Raw genomic sequence first — 23,732 nt, forward strand, 5'->3', positions numbered from 1 at the left:
TCTTTAATAAGTGTTCAGGATGACGTCATAAAAATTGCTCTATGTATTATCCCCAAAACTTTAATTTACACCAAAATTAACAATTAACATGCATGAAAATGACGCTGATACTGGTGTCTTACTGCATCATCAACTTTTTTGGTAAATGGTTTTAAACTTTTTTATTCCAAAATTTTAGCAGTCAAAATAATTTGCTCGCATTCAAAACATGTAATTCTTTATTTTTACAACTTTTGTTTGTTTGTTCGATTATGGAAAATATTTGAAAAAAATAAACATCACAATATCATATGCATTGTTTTTCATATCACTGCACAGAGTAGCTTTTTATTGGAATTTTCATATATTGATTTCTACTCCTATATACTATAAGTAAACTCAAGCGCATTTTAATTCATTAATAAGATGACAAAAGGCATTTAAATTAACGGCGGGATACAAAATATTTCACAAAAGAAGAGAAACAACTCTTGAAATACCATCTTCAGTAATCCTGAAGTCGTCACCCTTTAGCAATTTTCAACTGTATGTCGGTGCGCACCAAAATCGGTTTTAATTCCCAGGATTTTTCTTTATTTGTCTTTTCTTTCTGTGTAATTTTGTTATAATGTTGATCACTTATTCATCCATACACAAATAGCTGCAGAGTTTCCCTGCGAGGAGGCAGCTCTCTAGGAGCGTGACTAATGCTGTTGGATCTATTTCCTTGTTTTTCTTATTTTGTTCTAACGGTTGCTATGCATTTTTGTAAAAATATGTCTTGATTGGGTGAGAAATTTACGGTGGACAAATATTAGGTGATGTTTATGTCATCATACAATTTTGATCAATTACGCGATTCTTTTTTAAATAAAAATAATTCACATCTCACCGTTATGCCACCGTAAATATGCCACATCATTTATACTGTATAATGTCAATGCTCATACAAAAAGAACAGGTTCTAAATTCCATATTAAATTTCATACTTATAACATTTATAGCTGATTCTGAGTTGTGGGGATTTTTTTTTCGTCGGGATTGGGTCTGGGGCTGCGTTCTTGGAGCGTGGCATTTCCTGTTATCTTTGTTGTTTTTTTAAGCCGGACTGTTACTTTAGCACCCTGCTTATTATAATAAGCACTAAGGAAGGATAATCTTTTGCAAGGACTATTAGTGACTTTCCGTAAACATGATAAAAACATTCGTCTCATTATCAGATATTGGACAATTTGATTGTAGTGCGTCGACGAGAAGGAAACAAGTAAATATTCGTTCTCTGAAGCGTTTGTCAGATATGTTCATCCTTTTCTAAAATGTTAAAACCACAACTCAAATTACTGTCATGTCGGCCCGTTTGTGTTCAAGTCTCTTCAGTAACAGCTTTTTGTGTATTTTAGAGGAGTGAGGACGACGGGGTTTAACGTCGTACTGACAGAATTATAGGTCATATTGCGACTTTCTAGCTTTTCATGGTGGAGGAAGACCCAAGATACCCTCTGTTCATTACTTCGTCACAGTGGGCATCTAGGTAGAACCGCCGACCTTCTGAAAGCCAGCTGGTTGGCTTCCTCACATGAAGAATTTTAAGTCTTACGCGTGGCTCGAACCCACATCGGTGAGGGGTAAGTGATTTGAAGTCAGCGACCTTAACCACTCGGCCACGGAGACCCCCTCTTATACGATGAACCGTCAGATGTACCGTATGAGAGAAACAAATCATAACAAAAGCTAGTAAATATAATATCAGACATCTAATATCAGTAAATTCCTCACATAAAATAATTTACAACAGTTTTATAGCAAAATTTCAAACAGTATAAATTATATAATATGTACAACCTAAAATACGCAAGTATTACAATTCATATACCAGCATTTGTGATCTCTGAAGCAAACCAATCAAAAGAGATTCGGCAGAGAGAAAAGGAATCAGTAAGCACATGGCAATTGTTTCAGTACCCATGACGACAATTGGCAATTTCCGTGCAAATTACGAATACTCCAAATCCTACTTCGACATTCTTCGGCGGCCGAAAGCACATGGATTTCCGTACATTTCGGGAAACGCTGAAACGGATTCGATGAGTACATATTCGTATATAGGTTTTGTTAAAAATGGTAATAGTTCAAACAATGAGTTAAATAATAAAACTAGTAAGTGAGAAGGGTCTTTTTTCGTTTTCCAATATATCCTGATGCAAACCCAGAATAGTATGTAATTTTCTTAATGTCATTTCACTGTAATATGAAATTCCACAGCATACTTGAAGTTGTTGCTCTAACAGGGTTTTCTCGTGCAGGTAGACCCGTGATGTCTCTCGGAGATTTATTTCAGGCTCGGTTGGACATTTAGGTAGGTACACCGACATTTAAACTGTCACCTTGACCTTACACGAAAGAATTTTACATCCCTAAGCAAATTACAACCTACAATGGTTACAGGCAAGTGATTCTACTTTTTATAATAATTATTCGTTGTCAGAGACTGTTAAAACTAAAACTAAAAACGCCACTGCACAAATAAAATCGCACTAACCGTAATTATACATTGTATTAACATTTCATTCAGCATTATCATATGGTTCTAACAGACCAAAACGAAAATATTGCATTTAGTTTCAGGCTTAAAACGTTGATGAATGAGGAGCTAGAAATACAAGAGGTAATAAAATCTGATGAAATTAATGGAATTATACAGTATGTAAACGGACAAAACAAAACAAAAAACTCCATATATCTAACAAACATATCGTATCCCTACACAGCACTCAATTTTATATAAATCAATTGATGCCCTTTAAAACTGGTATAATTTTACTGAAGAGTCTGCTGTTCTTTTATTTTGTTGCTTCAGGATCATTTTACAGATCTTATTAACTATCATGGAAGCAATCTTGATGTGTCGGGCGTAAAAAAATATCCCCATACTCCGACACAGTGTTGCTGGAGTCCTTTCAATGAAGTTGTATAATTTAGAGTTCTGCTGGCGTGAGAGGTTTTGCACATTGCATTACCGCTCATGGATAGCATCAATCAAACAGAGTATTTTGTTACTATATTTGGCTCAGTTCTTTGCTTCAAATTTTTTTCTAGATTTTATCGACTGGGTGGAGCTGCTGTTGGTTTTAATGTAAATATCACAAATACTGGCCTAATAACAAGGACAATAATCTAATAGAAATACAAGTGAAACTCGATAACTAAATGAAACAATCGGCATTTAGTGTCAAATTCATTTCTGTTTAAAATTTATCTCGTATTTATTTCATGGGATTAAGGCTCCTGATATACCTCACATATATATTTCTATAAACTTGTAACTCAATATTATTGAACTGCTTATTTTATGAGTATCATATAAGAACAGCAAAAGGCCTGAGATCTTACATTCAATTCTTGTATTTTATGATTATCATATGAGTTACAGATAAAGGCCTTATATCTTACATTGAATTTCATTTTTGAATATAGAGAGCATTCCTACATAATATTTAGCACATTATAAGTGTGTTATTTAAAAATGTTCTAGAATGCGCTGATTTATTTGCTTTTAAATGTTAGTTTACAATTAATTGCAAATCAAGTACTTTCATAATTGGGAAAAGGACTATACAACTCCATATAGTTGTCCCTTTAATATTTATCGAGCTACTGAGGTTCACTTGTATTTCATAGAAAAAAGACTTATTCTATTATTTACAAACTGTAACCCATTCATTAGACACACAAGTTTGACACACTACGTAACAACACCAATGAAATTTACAGTTACACCGTTCTGCCCTCCGTACACGGAGAGTATTGTGTCCGCGACCGCAACACAACGTGTCACAGTTATCTAGTCCGGTGCTGGATTTATTACAGAATCGTCCAGTTGTACCGGGTGAGTCCACTTCCGGGTTAGGATCACAATAATTTGGAGATTTTTCGTAATAAACTAGTTCGGAGTTTTTCTGCTTTTTCACAAGTCTTCTTTTCGTCTTTTTACTGGTTTTATTACTGATGTTTACCTGTAAACAAAAAAAAAAAAAAAAAAAAAAGGATATGGTTCACGTAATAACTTTGAGAATCATGGCACTAATTGTTATTAGGACATTTTATGACATTTTAAACTAATTTCAAGTAAAGGTTTAATCGTTTGAAACGTTGTAACTATTGCGTGTCCAGCAGAAGAGATAATCAAAAGTTTACTGCGACACAGAAAATGGTTAGAGGGTCTTATAATGCATTTGATTAAAATGTGGCTGCCACATTTTTTTGTTTTGAACATAAAATATACAATTTTCTTGATAAATCTAACATTTGATAATTGTTTTCTTAAGTTTTTATCAGAGGTTTGACTATGTGGTTAACATAATATAAAGTGATATAAAATGCATTGTTTTGATTATCTCCCTTTTATGACTTTGATTTCATAATTTCATTGTAACATTGAAAGAAGCATTTTTCTAGCTATTCAGTTATGTGTAGTCTCTGTTTGGCCAGCAATATTATCTGTTTTTAACATAAAATTGAAAGTCTTAAGGAACTTTAAAATATATATGCATTTATAACATGTTTTTAGTGGTTTATCGAAATACTAGAGTGAAATATATCTGGTATTTTCACCCTGAAAAATATCAAATCTATTGTTTACATGTAAGAAACTATAAAACGGGTAAGTTTAGTCAAAACATGAAATATGAAGAAAATTTGTTTGTTTTGCATGTAAGATCAAGATATATTTCACTCGTGAACACCATATCTCACATTTTCACTCGTGGCTATGTCAGTCATGAAAATATTGTATCTGGTGTACACTCGTGAAAGATATTTCAATCTTACACTGAAACAAACAAAACTCTATCATTGAAATGTAACGGTATTTACCCGGGAGGCTTTTTCGTATTTTTTCTTGAGTATTTCTCCAACGATTCTAAATTCTGGTGATACTTTCCAACACGTTTTAATCTCGCAGCTTCCAGACATTCCGTGACATTTACACTGCTTTTTGACATTCTTCAGTATCACCTGGAATAAAGTAAAAACAAACTTCATAAGAAATATTGGTATTCTCTAACATTTGTTCAAAACACATCTTACAGATCTCTACCAGCAAAGGCTGATATTTTCTTCCAATTAGACTAGTTTCTCCAAAGCAACAGTCTTTTGTGAGAAGCTATTCAAGTCTAATCTAGGGAGTTTTACATTATTCTTAATATCACATGTACATGCATATGCTGAAATCAAACAAATACTGATCATAACTGAGCCGCACCATGATAAAACCAACATAGTGCATTTGCAACCAGCATGGATCCAGACCAGCCTGCGCATCCGCGCAGTCTGGTCAGGATCCATGCTGTTCGCTTTCAAAGCCTATTGAAATTAGAGAAACCGTTAGCAAACAGCATGGATCCTGCCCAGACTGCGCGGATGCGCAGTCTGGTCTGGATCCATGCTGGTCGCAGTTGCACTATGTTAGTTTTCTCATGACGCGGCTCAATTGTACATTCTGCGAAGTTGTAACTTGATATTTTCTTATGAAAGCTGATAAAGGCAGCATACGATATATTGACATTCTAGACGTGCTTTTTAAAAAATATAATCAAAATTTAAAAGCAAACAAGCAAAACAATTCTAACACGTGGCATTCTCGTGGAATTAGGATAAAAACATACGTATATTTAGAAACGTTACCACGTCTTGACCTTGCTTAAGTTCTAATTATTAGTTTATAGATTATCTACACGTACATGTATATATATGAAAAACACAATCCGTCTATTAACTGCATTGTTACAACTTGAAGAAGAAGACCCGAAATAAAATTAAAACTCTAAATTTAAGAAACACCACGATTTGACAACTCTCCAAGTCTGGAGGCCAGACCAATACGTTTTGCAGCCCCGCCTTAGGCGTCAATGATCATAATTTTTGTAAGACTTATAGGTATAGGTACTCAAACAATAAGTCAAGTTAATAAGTGTTAGAAAAGTTATTTTATTTTATTTGAAATTAGACAGTTATAAAAATACGCCGAGGTTTCTTTGCCAATTGTTTTCTTGCTATACATGATATCGGATGGAAAATGGTTTGTAAACTAAGAAATTCGGGAAGAAGAAAGTAGGTAGATAGATATTTCTTCTACCTGATTCCTCATTGATGCAACGCCGAAATACGCGCAAAACAATAACAATGTGTTCATCAAACTTTCTTCTTCCCCAATTTCTTAGTTTACAAACCCTTTTCATCCGATGATCATGGTTTGCTTAAAAGTTGTTCTAGAAGTGTTCGATATTCCTTGAAGAAAATGGTCTATCAAAAGTTACTGAGTAGGAAGTATTTTACGTTTTATATCGAGAATGTTTCATATTTCAAATATGCTTGTAGTTTGTATCTTTTGGACAGCTATTCTTATAAAAAATAATGTTCCCGAAATGCCAATGTCTCGCATAGCTGAAAGACATTAACGGCTTACAATACTGTATTTCTGCACGAGTACATTTCAGCTAAATAAAGAGTTGTTTGTTTCAGAAAAGTATTATGTCATTCCTTGCTAAAAAGGAATAAACAAAAAGGTGAAAGTGTGTAATAAAAGGGTCATTACAACTGTAGCTTGATCTGTGATATTGTATTCGGCTCTCGGGAAGTCTGACAGGCCGGACCACACTCAGCGCTTGCTCACCTCGTGTAATCCAGCCTGGCAAAGTCCACCCGATCCGAATACAACATCCCAGATCAAATTACTGTTACGGTCATAGAAAGTCTCTCAGAATTTTGACTCGGAGTTGTTATCTTTCTGGTCCTTGGCCTTGTGTAGTTCATTAAATGTATATTAAAATTCCACTTCAGCCAGAGCCATGAGGAGTGGCGGATGTTGCATATGCCATTTCCTCTCATGAACAAATTCGGTCAAACCAAGTCTGCTATCACTTTGCTTGGCTGCATTTTATGCTTGGAAAAGATCTTCTGGATTTTGTCAAAGTGTCACTATATTAATCACGCAGAGTTTATTTTGTAAATTTCGACCGGATATTCATGTATACTATAGATATTGAAGTATGTCAGAAGTTATCGTAGACCTATTTAATTAACACGTTTGTTGAATGAATCTCTGTAACAGTTGTTTTGAAATTATAAGCATTCTTTGCATAAATCAAAATTTTATTTGCGCGGTATGCGGCATATAAACTGGCGCTCTGAATTAAACTGGTATTAATTTGTAATAAATTTTATAGAAGCCACATTTTATTGTTCTTATTCCATAAATTTCGGAAATTTCAGAAATGTTTCATGCTATATTGCTCTAGTGTGGAAATACAAATTCAGGAAATATTAAGGATTCGTAGGTCATTGTTAGGTAGACGCGAGAGTGATTTAAATAAGCTTCTAGTTTCCAAATTTTACATAAAAACAATTTAATATCGTACTGGAAGAAAAATATGTGTTTTAACGCCGCTATCAATATAAATAAGGGTAAGATAATTTTAACTGCCAATCAAAAATAAGAAATTAACACTTAATAAATTCCAAAAATAATTTAATTACCAGTCTTCCAGCTCTGTTGTTATGCAAATTTATTCTTGCATGGATATCTCGTGCTGTTTCGCGCGCACGAGTAAATTTTCTTGCAAAGTTGTCACCAAATTCGACATTATGGGAGCACCCTCCCCACTCGAACTTGTCTCTCACCTCGCCTTGCATACTCATGTCGCAACCACATGATTTCAGCTTACCCATGCTGCATGCTTTTGACACCTGGTGTGTGACACCGGCCGATGCCAAGGCGTAGGCAAAGGCTGACTCTTTGTACCCTGAAAGTAGAGATTTTTTTTTTAAAAGATTGTTTCTGAAATTTGCAGAAATTATCTTACATTTAACATGCAAAAACATGGAAAAGTGCACTTAGTGTGGTTTCTTTTTTATTACATTAATGTTGTTTAACCTCAAACATTCATGAAAATTAAAAAAAGATTCGCTCATTGATCATCCAAACAAGTACAAATCAAAATGGTATTTCATCAATGAATATACGTAACAAACTAGATAAGTATTTTCTTCAAATAATATCACAATTTACGACATGGCATACATGTTGTTTGTTGAATATATATATATATATATATATATATATATATGCACTCGTTCTTCAGCGGAAGAATATTGCGCTCCTAAAGTCGCGCAATATTCATGCATATTTCCCGATACAAAGCTAATAACCTATAACCATTGTACATCATCTTTAGCAAGTCATTCAATAAATGTATACGATATAAGTCACTGTGTGTATCTACAGGTAATAAGGCTTTATAAGCAGAATTATACGAGTAAAGATGACAATACAAAATGTAGAGACAAAATTTTATTCGTCGTTCAGATGAACACGTATACAAAATTAGTACTTTTCGATATATCTTGCTGTTATTCTTAACACTAAACACCATTAAAGCATAAAGTTTGATTCAAAGAATCGTTCCCCTTTAGATATCGATAATGAAATAAAAACGGTAACTCATTAGATTTATTAATTTTTGATATAAATGACACTAAATTGTTTCGAACAGTAGAAAAATAATAAAACATAAATAAGATACTCGTTTTAATAGTACATGTATTAACTAAATAACAATTTAAGGCTTTTATGAACATCTGTTGGATAGAATATCTTTTGGCATTTAACTAACAAATTCTTGTATTCGGATATAGCAATTTTATTTTGATCAAATAACCGCGAATGTAGTAATTTCTGAATACTTTCTGTATTCATTTAATACGTTTATACGTTGTTTGGAATGCAAATTGCATTTCAGTAAACATATGTTCTTTTTTATCAATTTATCCGTTCATAATGGAATTTCATTCAAGGTGTTGCTTTAAGAAGTACACTTTGAGTTTATTTCTGATCAATTAAGTACGATAAAAATGCTTCGCACATCAAAACTCAAATCAAATACTCATAAAATCAGGGTTACTTCGGCTTTTTCGATCACGCGGAATAAGCCGGCAAACATCGCTTCAATGTACCACCAACACGATCATAAAATTATAATATTTGCTTCAGCTTCACTTAGCATTTTCAAAAAATCTTTAAAACGGACACAACCCTATTTCATTTCTGAATTAAGTGGAATTATACTTCAGTATTTGGGGAAAAAGACGTTTTACTTTAGTTTGTGTACACATTCTTTATGCCCATTCCATATACTCGTACTTTAAGAAAATTTAGTTTATACTAATTTAATTTTGATCTAATTTGATGAAAGCGTCAATCTTATTGTAATCACTCTCCAGTCCGCCCCATGGAAAAAAAAGTACTGCTGTCACATATATAAGGGCATGGTCGTGATACAAGTTGAGCTCAAACCAACGGCACCCGGGTTCAGTAGCCGACATCTTACCCACTAGACCACCGCTACCCGTCAAAGGAAACAGAACTTCTTGTATAATATTATGTGTAAGGAAACGCATCGAGACAGGACAAAACTCTACGTTAAACAAAAACGTTCGTTTCAACGACAATGATCATTGTTTCAATACATGTACATGTATATCTTGAAATGACAGTACAACACCATTAGCATCAAATACAATGTATATTTAAAGTGAGTGTTTCGCCATGCATATGATCATTATGATAAACCTTTTAAAAGGGATTTTGAAAATATTTATAAACACGAACGTCATTAATATTTTTTCTATCCGATGGGATATTGAATGTTGAAAAAACTCTATATCTCACCCGATTTTATTTCATTAAAATGATTAATGTGTAAAATATTATGACCGTATTCTCCGAGAGGCAAATTAAAACAAATATGTAATATAACACCTACACACGCATACTCTTACAAGTATGATACATAATTTTTTTTGTGTAACTCATCAAAACTTTGGTAATTCACTTATTCTTTCAAAATAAACGGATCTAAGCATAAAAATCTTAACATGGAGTCTGTTTTCTTGTACAACAGTACTTAGCACCTGCCGTTATATTAACGTAAACATACTCGACGTTTTCATGCTGACACAGTCTTTAATGTTCTTATCTTTATTTTATTATAAGCTTATTAGAAACGAAACATTCATATTTACTCGAGCAAGAAAAAAAATCACTAGTAATTTGTTTTTATGTAGATTTCTTCACAATTCTTTCAGTTAATTTCCACCGAGTGGAACAGAAACCTGTTCCAAATTAATGTTTCAAATTAATATGGCGATTATCATTATACATATCAATTAGGAGTAAATAAGCAGACGATTGAGCACGTGAGCCTGGTTACCTGTGCCGAAAACGAGGCGAAAACGAAAACAAGTGCTTTGAAAGAAGAAAACATGCTCAGTGATGTTCTCTGTAATTTAGACCAAAGAAGAATGGTCCCTTTAGACTGTAACCACTTTACTTGGATAAAAAATAAAACCCAATAAATTTTCTTAGTTTTGTAGATAAAACGCAAACAAGTGTTTTAAAAGTAAAACAGGTGGGAAGAAATGTTCATTGATATTTCCTGTAAAGATTGGTCCCTATAGAGTAACCCATTTACGTAGATAAAAAAATAACCCTTGTGTTTTTCTTAGTTTTGTAGATAAAACGAAAACAAGTATTTTAAAAGTAACACAAGTTGGATAAAATGCTAAGTGATGTTCTCTGAAATTTAAACCAAAAAGAACGGTCCCTTCGAATGCCCCTTTACTTCGATAAATGTCAACCCTAGGCTTTTTCTTAGTTCTGTAGATAAAACTGGTCACAATTTGTCAATACAATCTCTTATGTTTTCTATAAATAAGTAAAACACTAACAATTCTGGTTTCTGATCTATGTAACATTGACATAACCGGTGCCCTATCCAAAAATTGGGCCGACCTACCTACCCTGTCTACAAATTTGGATATGTGACCCTTTTCAGGTCTTAGCTCCTGAATAGCTTTCTGCTAACTGTTGGTTCACATAATTCCAATGGTTTGGACATTTCTATGCATTATCAAAACAAATGTTGTATATAAAATTGAGTAAGAATTTACTTGTGTCATCTGTTTTTACTTAATAGAAAAATTAACATGAACACTAGGGCTTGCAAGTAACTTTTTCTGTTTCCTTTATTAATACGATTTATAAACATGTATCAGATGAAATATGACTGTAGCATGTTATCAACAATTTAAAGATAAGTATCGCCTAAAAATATTAGTTTCACCAGTTGGCTGGATTATAATAAATGATGTTTATTCAAAACCTTGTCCGCATCGCAATACTTCCCGCTATTTTCGTGTTTTATTCAAAAAAAAAGAAAGAAAAAAAAAATGAAGTAAAAAATCAGCCTTGAATAAATCATTTATAGCTAAGAAAAGTTTTCTTTGTACGATGTATACCAAACACTACTTATTTCCGACTTAGGTAAACAACCACTTTAAAGCATAAAAGATTGAACAAACTTCAAAGTTTCTTTCATCACGGAATAACAAGAGTTTATATAAACACGGAAACAAGTGTTGAGCCGCGCCATGAGAAAACCAACACAGTGGCTTTGCGACCAGCATGAATCCATACCAGCCTGCGCATCGCGCAGTCTGGTCAGAATCCATGCTGTTCGTTTTCAAAGCCTATTGTAATTTGTGAAACTGTGAGCGAATAGCATGGATCCTAACCAGATGCGCAGGCTGGTCTGGATCCATACTGGTCGCAAAACTATGTTGGTTTTCTCATGGCGCGGCTCTGTTATAGTTTACTGACAGTCACTTGGGTTTCATCCGCAACTACCTCCAATTTGTTCACTGAGAAAATATTTTTATTTCTTGTTTGTTTTAGTCAGAAAGAATTTTTGTAATTGTTGAAAAAAACACTAAAATCGATTTAAAGAGTCATGTTTTATTGCTAACAGCAGTAACAAGTCACATAAACATAATTAGTAGTTTGAAGGGCAACCATAAAGAACACACGCCAAAACGTAATTTCTGATGTGGTGTAGCAAGAGGTCAAAAACAGTACATTCTAAGCCTAAATTCTGATTTTTGTAACTTGTGTTACTTTAAGCAATTATAGCGCATTATAAGCAATAAATTATGATACTGTAAATTGTGTTACTTTAAGTAATAGTACATTATAAGCCATAAAATACAATTTTGTAAATTGTGTCACTTTAAGAAACAGTACATTATTAGCCATAAAATACGATTTTGTAACTTGTTTTACTTTAAGTTACAGTACATTATAAGTCATAAATTATGATTTTGTAACTTGTATTACTTTAAGTAACAGTACATTTATGTAAGCCATAAATTGAGCCGTGCCATGAGAAAACCAACATATGGGTTTGCGACGCATGGATCACACCTGGATCCGCAGCTGTCAGACCCATGTGTTCGCTTTAAGCTATGAATTGGAGAAACTGTAGCGAACGCATGATCCTGACAGACTGCGGATGGCAGTGGTCTGATCCTGCTGTGCAACCACTTGTTGGTTTCTCATGCAGCTCAATTGATTGAATTGTGTTTAGTAACAGTACATTATAAGCAATAAATTATGATTTGAAATTGTGTCACTTTAAGTAACAGTACATTATAAGGCATACATTATGATTCTGTAACTTGTGTTACTTTAAGTAACAGTACATTATAAGCAAAAATTATGATTCTATAACTTGTGTTACTTTAAGTAAAAGTAAATTATAAACAATAAATTATGATTTTGTAACTTGTGTTACTTTAAGTAACAGTACATTATAAGCCATAAATCATGATTTTGTAACTTGTGTTACTTTAAGTAACAGTACATTATAAGCCATAAATTATGATTTTGTAACTTGTGTTACATTAAATAATAGCACATATTGTTGAAAAGTTCAACCGTTTATCTTAGTCACACAGTGATGGAACTGCCTCCAATGAGCTTACTTTCATTGCGAATTTATGGCCAATACTATGAACCTAATAAACCCGAAACTGGATCCTAAATTGTCAATTACCCAAATAACAAAGTTGAAAAAAATGTTTCCACATATTTGAGTCAAAAAGGTTTCCCAATTATTTGCAATTGAAAGCTGTCAAGTTACATCTAACAAGATGCTTAACGCAGCGTACTCGTCAGGTGCAGTAGTTCATACTATTGAAAATAATCCAATTAACTAGGGATTAAATATTGTACGTAAGAATGCATCTAAATAACTAATCGGTTAGTAAAATCATGCGATACAGTGCTTAGTCGTAATTTATGGAACCGCTGTGGTTTTTATGGGACATTTAGGGTATCATTTATCAAGTAATTACAACCTTGTAAACATGAATGTTAATAAGCACTTTTATGATGTTTTTGAAGCCAACTTTCACCGTATAAAACACACGGATAAATATGTTTATGTGATTATTACATTCACAGGTTGTAATGTATCACTTAATACAGATACTCAGATTCTGTTATATAATCACCCTCAACTATTCATTAAACGTCTAATTCATGATAAATGCAATTTTTCGTCCGATATTTCCTTTATTCCAAAATGAGTAATTTCTAATTATATTGTTAGTAATCAACGGGGGATGCTCTATGTTTGCAGCATATACGGTGACTCATTATACTTTTTGTGCAGTTTGTGCTAGACATGGCGTTGAATACGAATAAAAATCAGCTGTTTAACTAATGGAGTGTTATGAAATTAAAATAAAAACTATAAAATGGAATAAAGAATTAGAGTTACAGTCAAGCATACACCTAAAAGTACCTGTGCTTTACCCTTTTTGTAAATGCTCAAAATGCCCAGCGGGCGTAACTTCAAGAATGGGCGGGTACAAAGACGGACAAAGCGACTTCCCACCATCCGAGAGTAGTAAAAAAAAACAGGACATGACATTGTCTTTTTGTGAAAGAAGGATGACCTTGTTTGACTACCTAACAGTTTCTTCGCAGCAGTTCTTCACGAGCAATTTTCCACTTAATTAATTTAGTTGTTTAGTTCCACGACCCGTGACAATATATAATGAACTGACTTCATACCCGAAACAACTCCAATTTACCATTTTATCTGTCCATCACGCAGAAAGATTGTTAGTATTTCATTACATTATTATTTACGCTTTATAAAATTAACTTCACACTAACTATTTGTTTAAAGTCAATTAGGGACCATCCATTTGTTCGCGCAGTAACTCTATATGCCACTGCCCTCCAAGGAGCTCCAAGGGAATTGTAAACATGAGTCAAAACTTCAATGTTATCAGGCCATCGATAATCAGTTTAACTAGTTATCTCCTACATTTGTGCAGATTGTTTCTAGATATTTGAGCAGAAAATGGCTTACCCTTGTTTTCTATTACAAGAGTGACCTTATCGAATCAATTTATTAGGACGCCACAATTCTATAATGTCTTCAGTGAAGCCAAATTTGCAGGCAGCTTTTCTTCCCTACTTTCAATTATTTACTCCACCTTCGTCTGAAAGGTCACGATGAATCCATCTTGGTTGTTATTATCATTATTTGAGATAATTAAAATTCATTCATTCCGCAGTTCCAACGGGGAAGTCATTACAGGCAGTCTTTTAGATTTTTTTTTGTAAAAATAGTTTAGGAAAGTTGGTAATCATGATCACGAAAATCTGTTTTACTGATACATGAATCGCGTTTCACTTAGCAGAGTTGATGCAACGATAATTTAATAGCCATATCAAATATTTTCTTGGATTCAGCCCATATCACAGATGAACGCATTTTATGCATCAGTTCAAAATTCATCAGAGCTCGATAATCACAGAGAACGAAAAAAGAACTTATCTAGGTTTAATTACAAGAAGCTAAGGAAGAAATAAGCTGACTACTTTTATGTATTCAAGTAACGTCTGAAGAAAAGTATGAATATATTTTTTACACAAACATGGCAGTCACACATTTTGTTTTGAACATAAAATATATATTAATTTCTTTTTAAATCCAATTTCCGATAAGTGTTTTTCTCTACTATTTATCAAAGATTTGAATATTGATGAACATAGTAAAAAGTTTAATTAAATCTGTTGTTTTTGATTTGCCCCCTTCTTGGCTCGATTAACTTTTATGTGCAGAATTCAAAGTAGTGATTTTCTAACCATGTAATAATGCATAAAATAAATTTTCTTATTTTAAAGAAAATTTACTTTACGTAACGAATGACTAAGTTAGTACAATTTTGTGTTTTTACATTTAACCGTTAGCCTTACATTTTGAGAAAAAAAAATAAACAAGACCAATTCATAGTAAGAAAGGGTTGTTTCACATAAAAATTGAACAGTTTATAAAATCTGCAAAACGATCTTCCAGATAAGGACAGCATAAATGGGCCACACTTCAGCACAGTTCAACGCCTTTCAAAACTCACCATTTTCAAAGAACTGATACATATCTTCGTTTTGACGCATTTGCAATAATGCCCCAGTTCTGAAATTTCACATAACAAAGTGAAACGTTGTCTTCAGCAATTGTTTATTAATGGCATTCATTTTTATAAGTGTGTGTGGGGGGGGGGGGGGGGGGGGGGGGCACAACTGTTCGAGAATATTTTAAGTATCCATCGTACAGGACTGCACGGTAGAACATGTAATGGCTAGGTAGATTGTTGGTAAAGAGACAAGTTTGACTACTTCAGTATTACTATGTTTTTATGTTTAAGTAAAATACCAAATGAGAGAACAGTATGAACCCTTCAGTATTATTGTGTTATAAGCTGCCTACCTTTCTTCAACAATGGACTTGAATGTGGATTCTTGTTCTTCTTTTCTAGACTGGAACAGTTCCATCTGTGTTCTTTCATCTGATATTGACACTCGTGTACTGCTATCTGTATTCCTTGTATTGCCGACGCCGTCACGTCAGGGTATTTTGAACATAGTCTGTATTGCCTTGTTGAAAGTTCAGGAAATGTTTTACAAATTGTGTTAGGATCTATGACTGGCTCCTCTGTTGGAATGTTCAACTGTAATATGTCGTTGCTATCGAGGCATCTGAAAGAAGGAAAAGTGTTAGTAATATCCTTACGTTTTGTTTCTACTTGTACAAGCATTCTTTGTAAGTTCAGTGTTCCAGTTTAACTTTTCCATACTGTTCTATATGTTTTGGGAACAGTCGCTATACTTCTGCATTTTTCATCAGAAAATCCGTTTTCATACATCAGTTCATACAGAAGAAAAAGTATGTACCAACTTTCTTACCTATTAAGATAATCGCCTGAAAAGTTTGTTAATGGTGCCATTATATTGTCATAAAAACTAAACTTATGTGCAATTCGAAGCATCGAAATATATAATTTCATTGATTGTCAATGTCTACCTGGGCTGTAATTATATAAATACATTTATCTATTTATTTATTTCAGTCTCTTCCATTTACAAACTTCAAATATATACAAATAAATAAACATTACAGCATTAAAAACACATGTAAATGACCATTCAATTTTAGAATTATAAGAGACATACCCGTATAAAACAGTAAAAATAACGATACATACATTAAAAGCAACCAGATTACTAAACAAGTACAGATTTATGTGTATAAGCAAGTGTGTGCATGTGTGTTGTGTGTGCTTGAGTGTGTGTCTGTATGCAGGTGTCTGTGTTTGTGTTACCAGTTGACTTAAAACATACTGGTGTGTGTATGTGTGTAACCAAATTACTTAGAAAAGTACAGACATGTGTATATGTATGTATGTATGTGTGTCTGCATTTGTCTGTGTGGTTTGTGTGTGTGTGTGTGTGTGTGTGTGTGTGTGTGCGCGCGTGCGCGTGCGCATGTGTGTGTGATTGAAACTGGTGAGGGAAAGTTACCTCAGAGTGTACTGATATGTTAAGTGAAAGTCAAATCCATAGTTCAATGAACATATGACTAAGTTATTTAATTCAGTCAGTCAATATCCATTAACAATTATTAAGCACACTAAGTAAAATGAGGAATATGTATGCACTTGTATGAAGAATTTGTAGACATAACTTAAATTTACAATGACTACAAAATCTACCAGTATAATGGTGGATTTCATAAGAAAACAAACTATTGTTGATCACAGACACCCAGTGTGGTCTATATTAAAGCAACTGTTTTGTCTTGTCAAGTAATAAAGCCCCTTGTTATCTATTCATGTTCGAATAAGGCAAACATTCTTATTCTGAAAATGACTCAAACTTATTAAGTCTATGTTCTAACAATATCATGTCATAGAAACACTATATGTAAGAAAAGTTAATAATAGTAATAATTGATAAAAAGATTACTTTTAAAGTAGTGAACTTTGTACATATATCACACTACTATGTACATGCCCATGGATAAAATTGAGCAACAACTGCCTATCAGTCCAACCAGACACAACTTTACTTTTTAAAATGTAACTAGAATACTCGGCTAATAATAATAATAATACATGTATTATACGCAATAAAATATGTTTTAACTAAAACTAAATTAATTCTATTATACAAAAACATTGAATGACCTCCGCGGAAAATATAAACAACACTGAACTTAAGTACAGGTGGCTTTGTGGCTTCTGTCTGCCCTGGAAACATAGAACGACTTGGTGTGATAGCGGTAATGAAATATGATATAAATTAGAAAGCTGAAGATGTATATGTAGCAGTATATTTATATAACCTAGATATGGGCAAATGTTTAATCGTGAATTTTCCTTTTTGTCGTTTCCGATTATTTTTGTTAGTTTTTCATAATCGCAGTATTTTCTGATAAATACATGTCGTATCTTAAATTAACAAGAGTTTACAACAGGTTCTTAATGCCAGTTTACGACACTTGTATATACCAGAGTGCCCGCTTTTTGACGTTTTCTAAATTTCAAATGACGTCAAGGAGACACACTTTTGATCGCGTTCCTAGTCCTTGTATATTTAATGTGGAACTATTTAATTAACATGTTACGTTCTAATACAATGTGTAAATAGTTTATTCACAGGTATTGCTCTATCTAAATTGACATTAGATTTCTATTCAAAATGCAAATCATTCGTCCAAACTTCTCCCTATGTTATTTCTTTTAACAGAAATAATTGGACTATAAAATTAACAATTTTCACAGCATTTTCAATAAAAGCAACACTCTCCTACCCAGCACAATTATTGAATTATAGATAAACTGGGAGCTTATCAAAACAACTTTCACCTTTCATGTGGTTAGATTTTTATTGCTAACACAAGGTGTTAAAATCTGTTTGCTTCTATTAGCTTTTAACGCTGGTCAGATAAAAGAAAGTCCAAAGACGTATCTTTCTTAATGTTTATATAGTTTGACAATTTTACGCACATATCAATAATAGGATGAGAAAGCGTAAATCATTTTTGTTTCTTCAAAATTTGCTTTCATTGGTCACCCGTGACATAGGATTTTACGCTTAACCTCTTATAATAGTCATATAAAGATGATATCGTTTTTCTTTGTATCAAAATAAATTTTCGAAACATTCGTAACGTTTTGATACTTCTCTTTCTTTTCAAGATCGTCTGGTACTAAAAGCTTTTGCGTTTTTTTTAGCCGAGTACGAAAGTACCATATGTAGAAGTCTGACAGTATTCGAGCTGAAGTGAGTAAAAACATTGATATGGACTGGTCAGCTATTGTAGGAACTGAGACTTGTTGCCTATTTAAGGGGAATCACTTTGTAATGTATAGGAAAATAAAGTTTGCATCAATACGACAACATGATTTTGATAACATGGGTGCTTCCTCTATTAAATATTGAATACACTACTTACATTAATGGTAATCATTTGATCATTTTAATACAATTAAATGTACCTAGATAAAACAATATAACTTAATATATTAAGTGACATATCTGTAGACTGTTATTAAACACACGTAGAACACACCCTGAAAACGAGAATTTATTTATTTATTTATTTATTTGGGTTTTACGGCGCAACAACAAAACGACAAAAAGTAGCAGTTTAATGCTAGAATATATTATATAAGAGGAAACGATGACCACATCCACATTTTCTCTTCAGCGTAATTTGCAACACTGTTTTATGTAAAGGTGTTTCAAGATCAATAACAAGCAGCAAGAAATATTGTTTTGCCTATGTTGTTTTTTACCGAAGTGGCTTGACAAATATGAAGGACAAAACGGCAATATGTTACTAGGAGTCTCCTTCATGGTACATTTTGGTTTTTAAGAAAAATGTTTCACCGTCATAAATCTTTTGCACATTTTAATATAACTGCAGCTTCCAATTGCACCTGATGAAAATCTATTCGATGAAACTTTTAAAAGTTTACACTTTTTTATTAATTATATTTATATTGTATGTATATCTATAATGTTTGAAAAGGTATTTATTAACTTCCTACTGATACTGGGAGTCGCCCTATGCAGTAAGCTTTGAAAACAAGATACTGAATAAGACAATATGTTTCATTCACTGACATTAATTATTATCTTTCTGTAGTCCAAAGGACTATGATTATAATGTCTCTGAGGGAGCGTTATGAGTGTTGCACGTACCTCTCGTGAACAGACTCAAAAACAAACCAAGTCTGCTAATATTTTGCTTGGTTGCATTCTATACTTCCAAAGGATCTTCTCACAAATTTTATTTATCTACTAAGAAATTAAAAACCTTTTTCAGTAATATACTATATACTTTCTAAACATAATACAAACATACCAAATATTTTAGGTTTTAACTGATAATATTTCATAATTATAAAGCGTTTTACTGCATCTTCAGTTATTGCACAAATGTCTAAATAGAAACACTGTTCTTTTCTGTTAATATTTTGACGGAGGCCATTATCTTGTCATCAAACTACTAAAATTCGGTACAAATCGATTGAATTTCTAACAGTACACTACTACACAAACACCTTTGCACGATGAATAACCGTTTATCCCACATATATTTACATTTCGGTAGAAGCAAAGAGGGCCTAAATCTTTATTACATTTGTAAATAAGCTCCAAATGAGCTTTGAAAGGCCGTCTGGCATATTTGAATTGAAATAAGTCAGACATTCGATATTTGTAAATAATTAGTAATCTAACTTCTTTGGTACGTCTTTATTAAAAGATATTTTTCCCACCAATTTCTTTATGAATACAGTAAAAACATTTTGTTCGGTATAAATTTAGACTTTACTCCAGTTCATTAAAAAGATGCATGTTCTGATTTTCGAGAAGATCTAGTTTAATATATAACTGACTATATCGAAATGGGAAGAAACAATTGGCTTTTACTCAAAACTACTAAAACTACTGCAAAAGAATCCAAGACTGGTTAATAAGGAAAGTCGGCTATAATTTTTGATAACTTCTAATTCCCCAACGAGCATTATTCCCCCATCAATAAAAATGATTTCACAGTATTTCAAGGAAAGTAGTTCCTAAACTTAAAATAGATTTCTGCAAATTTCAATGCTGTATTACCATTTTTGAAGCCTTTGGCTTTGAATAAAGGTTAGAAATAAAAAGGAATATCTTAAGTTAAGAAGTGAAAGTTGACCACCAATGTTAACTGATATGTTATTTGATATATTCGGTTGAAGAGCAATCCTATTGACCGAACTTTGACCATAATATTTAAACTGCTAGTTTATTTATCAAATTAACATAACATTGAACTCAATGTAAACAAAGCTTTGATATGAGTTCAGGGGTATGGCGTCTTGTAAAGCTGTAAATTGACAAATTTGATATGATATAGCTTTCTAAAATCGGCAATGTCCGTGCAATTTCGTATTGTCGAATGTTATTTCTGCGTTTTACGATAGTAAATGAAGTTCGTACGAGCAATGATTTACCTGACAAACGGAGATTACAAACACCCTCAGACGTTTTCTTCGCAGACGGGGCGTCTGCCGTCTGCGAAGAAAACGTTAAGGAGGTAGGTTACCTTTATATTTGTATGTGCGCATGTCAAACCGGAAGCTAACGTGACGATTTACGACGACGTTTACGACAAACTAAATGTGTTTGTATATTCATTCTTGTGAAAACAAATCATAGACCTGTCTTCGATCTGACGCTTTATGGTGTAATAATGCAGAAATAATGAATAAATTGCCGCAGAAACGCTTCAAAACAATGTTGCCTTAAAATGACGTCATTGACGTCATGACGTTACGTGTCAGTTACCGCGCAAAATAAATAGCTTTTATCTTGAAAGTACGTAATTCTGTGCATTTTCTTTATTAAAACTATTTTCAAATAACCATTATTTGCTGAAATATTTTTTAGGAGTCTTTTGCTCTCAATAATAATCAATATTTTGCTTCTTTTATGTAGTTATATTGAAATGTTATGCGGAATGTAAGAAGATGGAAGCTAGTAACCAATGTTATTTGGAATATAGTTGGGTGAGAGGTTACTTGTTACGGGAATTTTCAAATAAAAAATCTAGCAGTTTCATTTGTAATACCTATTTTTCAGGTTCCGTTGATATTTGTTACTTATATACTAAAACTAAGATCTAAAATTGTTCAAATTTCAGTAGAAAATTGTGGTTTCTTGAATTGAATTGATGTTACCATGGAAACGAAGCCCGTGACCTATGTATCTAAATGTAAAATTCAAAAGCGTTGACACTAGTCTATTTAAGAAACACAGCTTCGGCGTTTTATTTTCATTTCAACAATATCCATGAGAATAATAGTAGCATGCTGAACGATTTTTCCATGAAAAATGCCAGCCGAGGGGCACTGCTGTAAGTATTCTAAGTTTAGAAATTTGTTTGAATAAATGCAGATAACACGTAAATATAACTTACGTTAAAAATAATATGTTTTAAAGATACATCAGCTACAAATATAATCTTATTCAATATTATATTATAAGAAAGTACGTCAAAAAGCAAGATATAAGCCATTTTAAACGTCTCTGTTGCCATGGTTTCTTTAAACTTTAATAAAAATAGGGTACCATGTATAGCGCTTGGTATGTTGCTAATAATATTACCCAAATATTCCATGTTGGTCATTAACAGAATGGCACTGAAGCGGTCGAAACTCCTATTTTTATACATAATTGTTTAAAAATGAGAGAAAATGCGTTACCATGGAAACACGAGCCCCGCGACATATGCATTTTAAGCTTATATTAGAAAGCTAACGTGCATACTAGTAAAATTATAGATTATGCGGACTTCTACGAATATCAATGAAACTTAAATACACTGAAAAGTGTTAAATATCCGTATTTTCCTTCTTCTTTCAATATGAAATACCTTTGGAGGGTCATGTTCTTCAAACCTGGATAAAAATTGAACTTGAAGGGACAAAGACAAACGAAACTGAGATTTTAGCAGTTAAAACTTCATATTACACGAAATACAAAAAGATGCTGCGGTTCAACTAATTTGAATTTACCCTTGTAACAAGGTAACCTACCTCCTTAACGAATGCCATTCCGGGCCCACTGCCTTAGTTAAAATTCTATACTATTCCGTGATACTTTGGGTTTATCAAATGTGTACTTTGTAGAAACTTGTATTAAATACAAAATTAGAATATTTGCTAAAGAATCTGCACATACAGACGTATAATTGAACTGCTACCTAAAGATACTTTATCTACAGACGTATAGGTACCTTCCTGTGATAATTGTAAACATACACGTAATATATATTGTTTTAGTGATTTGTAACAAAATGCAAACAGTTTAAATGTCACCCACAGATATTTTTCATTTAGCAGTGCGATGAAGTAGCTTGTAATAAATGTTAATATTGAAATGCTACTTGTAGGTAAACACATATAGTAGTCTATTTAGTGATTTGTAATAAATGTAACAATGCAAACGTTATCTATGAACGTTATATTATACAGAAGTGTGTGTGTAGTAGCTTGTATTTAGTGTAAGTGTCAAAATGCTAGTGAAATGAATTTTATGTATAAAAGTGCCCACTGTAGGTGTCTTTTTAACATAAAATTGTATGTAATAGCATGTTATTATTGTAAGAACTGAAATGCTAACTAAAACTGTTATATACACAAAACTGTAAGTATTAGCTCGTAATTAACGCAAGTATCAACTGTTAACTATTACTGTTTTTGTACATGAAAGTGTATGTAATAGTTTAATGTTAGCATTGAATTTTAAATGTCTTGTTATTCATGTGAATACCGAAATGCTAACTACAGTCACATTATTCACGGAAGTGTATACAATATTGCTTGTTATTAATGTAAGTATTGAAAATACTAACTACATCTGATCTTTGCGTGCATATGTATGTAATAGCTTTATCAAAAATACTAACTACATTTGATCTTTGCATGCATGTGTATGTAATAGCTTGTTATTATTGTAAGTATTGAAATACTAACTACATCTGATCTTTGTATGCATGTGTATGTAATAGCTTGATGTTATCAATATAAGTATTGAAATGCTAACTACATCTGATCTTTGTATGCATGTGTATGTAATAGCTTGTTATTATAAGTATTGAAATGCTAACTACATCTGATCTTTGTATGCATGTGTATGTAATAGCTTGTTATTAATATAAGTATTGAAATGCTAACTACATCTGATCTTTGTATGCATGTGTATGTAATAGCTTGTTATCAATATAAGTATTGAAATGCTAACTACATCTGATCTTTGTATGCATGTGTATTTAATAGCTTGTTATCAATATAAGTATTGAAATACTAACTTCAGTCGTATTTTACACAAAAGTGTATGAAGTAACTTGTTGTTAATATTAGTATTTCAATGCTAATTATATGCACTTTTTACACAGCAGTGTATGTAGCAATTTGATTAAAATATTAATGTAAATATTGAAGTGCCACCTACA

General features: G+C 32.6%; 1 protein-coding gene across 1 annotated transcript in view; it reads right to left on the bottom strand.

The window, feature by feature from the left end:
• Positions 1-1,714: 1,714 nt before the first annotated feature.
• The window catches only part of LOC123538733 (protein Wnt-10b-like), a 28,599-nt gene continuing 6,581 nt past the window's right edge, over positions 1,715-23,732 (bottom strand). The window contains exons 2-5 of the mRNA XM_045323029.2: positions 15,657-15,925; positions 7,513-7,778; positions 4,852-4,992; positions 1,715-3,992 (exon numbers count right to left, since the gene is read on the bottom strand). Coding sequence (XP_045178964.2) covers positions 3,675-3,992; positions 4,852-4,992; positions 7,513-7,778; positions 15,657-15,925 — 994 coding nt within the window. The 3' untranslated portion in view covers positions 1,715-3,674. The remainder of the gene's footprint in view (positions 3,993-4,851; positions 4,993-7,512; positions 7,779-15,656; positions 15,926-23,732) is intronic.

This window comes from Mercenaria mercenaria, chromosome 18, assembly GCF_021730395.1.
Source record: "Mercenaria mercenaria strain notata chromosome 18, MADL_Memer_1, whole genome shotgun sequence".
Taxonomy (NCBI): Eukaryota; Metazoa; Mollusca; class Bivalvia; order Venerida; family Veneridae; genus Mercenaria; species Mercenaria mercenaria.